Source organism: Crassostrea angulata, chromosome 5 (genome assembly GCF_025612915.1).
Source record: "Crassostrea angulata isolate pt1a10 chromosome 5, ASM2561291v2, whole genome shotgun sequence".
In the NCBI taxonomy this organism is placed as follows: domain Eukaryota; kingdom Metazoa; phylum Mollusca; class Bivalvia; order Ostreida; family Ostreidae; genus Magallana; species Magallana angulata.
Window position 1 is genome coordinate 29,518,166 of NC_069115.1, and position 2,919 is coordinate 29,521,084.

The 2,919-nt window shown below is 33.8% G+C and overlaps 1 protein-coding gene across 1 annotated transcript; it reads right to left on the reverse strand.

Annotated features, from left to right (window-relative positions):
- Positions 1–1,413: 1,413 nt before the first annotated feature.
- Positions 1,414–2,919, reverse strand: LOC128183897 (uncharacterized). Its single transcript, XM_052853118.1, has one exon. It carries the CDS (start codon positions 2,872–2,874, stop codon positions 1,414–1,416), a length of 1,461 nt encoding a protein of 486 aa, XP_052709078.1. The 5' UTR covers positions 2,875–2,919.

Genomic DNA, 2,919 nt, shown 5'->3' on the forward strand with positions numbered 1-2,919 from the left:
TTTCTGAGTTTGTATTGATTATTCTGTTATTAACATCTTTTAATTCTTTAATGGTATTGTTAGTTTGATTTTTCTTTTCTAGTCCTAGGAAATAGCTTGTATTTGTTTCACCTTCATTTATCCATCTCTCTTTTGATCTTATTTGCGCGCCTTTTGCAATTTCGTTTTGTAGTTTATCAAGTTCTGATTCAAGATCACGTTTTTCTTTCATATTAATATTTTCACTTGGTAGAGTTTCTATTTCATCGATTTTCTTTTCCAAATTTTGTATTTTTGATTTTATATTGTTTGATGACTTTTTTGCGAAGTTTATTGAGAAGTCGCGTACTTTGAGTTTAAGAGTTTCCCATTTAGAAAAAGCATCTAGTGAATTGTCTAGATCTTTAAAAATCTTTTTTATTCCTTCTCTATACTCATCGTTATCAAGATGTGATGTATTTAGTTTCCAGTACCCTGGGCCTCTTTTTAATTTATCAATTTTTACAATTATTTTCAAAAAACGGTGATCGCTCATTCTATTTCCTTTACTATGAGTACCTGGAATGCGTTTAACTTGAATTTTTTCAACTAGTTCAGAGGCTAATTTACTTGTAAATATGAAATCAATTCTGCTTTTTGGGTTGTTTTCCGAATCACACCAAGTATATCCCTCTGTATTAGAATTTTTTAGTTTCCAAATATCTACAAGATCTAAATAATTAATAATTTCTGCTAACTTTTTGTGCGATTTATCATTTTTTCTTTCAAAGGAACAATTAAAATCACCACATAAATATTTATCGCTTTCTTGTAAAGAATACAGTGTAATAAATCTTTTCATCCTTTCGAAAAAAGCTGTACGTTTTGAATCATCATTTGGTGCATATATATTTACAAACGTGAAGTTTTTATCATCTATTTTTACGTTTACTAAAAGTTTTCTACCATCTTCCGAACGGTGGGTATTTTGAATTACCAAATTTAGTTCTTTACGAAAAAGAATAGTGACCCCTCTGCTAAACTGAGAGTTTGAAAATGCATGCACAGATGTTCCATCCCAATAAAAATTACATTTGTTTTCAAATTTTTGAATAAAATGAGTTTCTTGAAGAAAAGCTATATCTACTTTTTTTTCTTTTAACCATGTGTAAATCTTATATCTTTTTTCACTAGAATTTAATCCTCTTACATTGACTGACAATATTTAATTCATTCATTTCTCAAAGGTTTTGTATTACTTTGTGTTATTTGTGTTTATATATAAATACCATAATTCAAAATATTAAAAAGAAAAAAAAATACAAATAGAAATAATAATCGATACATTGATATGTGTTCTTTTAGTTCATTCGTTTTTAACTATTTTTTCTTATGTAAACTACAGTACATATAACAATAATTTTCATATGTAGTTTTAAATACAGATTGACTGACCTAGGTCTCACCCTCCGATTCCGAACTCTCGGAGTTGGGATTGCAGCCAGATGCATCACTGTCTGATGCCGCAAGCAATGTTTTCAACATGTCAACGATGTTTCGTTGCTTTGCTTGTTCGCGGTTTTGTTTTTGTGCTTTCGGTGCGTTATCACTTAATTTTCTCTTGCGAACTTTTTTCGCCACTTTTTTAATGATCGTTCCCAAGGTGTTCTTACCAGGCCATTTATCTTGTTTTGTGTTGATGGTCCCTGTCCTATCCAGACCGGAGCCCCATTCGTCGTTGTAGGTGGTTTCCACGAACGTGGTAGATTGTTTAGCTGATCGTATTTTTTCTTGAAACAGTTTTACTTGCACGCTTTTATTTTCAATAATTTCTTGCATCACTGCCTCCTTAGTGGCGTTCCATTGTTCGTTCGTTTTAATTTTTTTCCCGAGTCGCATAGCTGAGAGGGCGTCTTCCGCAGCTGTTATTTTACTCGCAGCATCTAAATCACCACAACGAATCGCTTTGGTGTATTGAAACGCATGTTCGGCGGATTTATGTTTGACGCCGTAGATATCCAATTCGCACGGGTAAAAATTAGACAGAACGTCTTGTGATCCGCTGAATGGAGCGATATGCTTCTGGACTTCATAGTGTGGACATTCTTTCTGTCCCGGTAAATGACCAGGCTTTTGACATACTTTGCAGCAAGAATCGTTCTTACATATTGATTTTGTATGACCTGTTTTCCAACAGTTTGTGCATTGAAGTATGTGGTTGTTCTTTGGCTGTCCAAAGTGCAATATTTTACAACGAAGACCTACACATGTATTAAATTTCGGAAGACTTTCTCCAGCAGGTAGAGGCTCAATATACATGAAACGTGTACCATTGAGAATACTAGTCATTTTATTTGTAACTGGGTGACGAATCTTTTCGTACAGTATTTTGCTTGTGAGTTTGACTTTCAGTTTATTTAACATTTCATGTACGGCAGATTCGTCAACTGATAATGGTAAACCACATATGCGTATTTTAAGTGTTTGCTGAGACACTGATGTCGCTCCCGAAGAGTACGGATTTGTGTCGTAAAAAGAAGCAGAAATGTCGTTGATTTCTATGCCCTGTGTTAACAGTTTGTTTCGGCTTTCCAATGTTTTCAAATAAATGCGCCACAGATTGCGGTCTAACTGTAGACAATGTAGGTCATCACCAATAACACGCATAATTGGATCTATAAGATCATAATCTGATAATCTCTTGTCTTCAGATGTTTGAATATCTGAGTTTTTCAGGTAAAGCGGTTTCAATGTACGGTCGACTGGCTGTGAGTTTTCGCTCACACTACCTGTTTTACCTGTAGTACCTGTGGCCATCGTATGTTCAAGTATGCGTGACCGATTCACCCAGTTCAAAATATATACACAAAATATGAAAATGAATAATACGATGAAAAAGCGAAATATTTTACACATCCAAGAGAAACATATATACACTTATCTATATGCGAAGTCATCCTG

Coding starts and splice junctions, on each gene's coding strand:
- LOC128183897 (XM_052853118.1), bottom strand. CDS start 2,874: ATGTGTAAAATATTTCGCTTTTTCATCGTATTATTCATTTTCATATTT.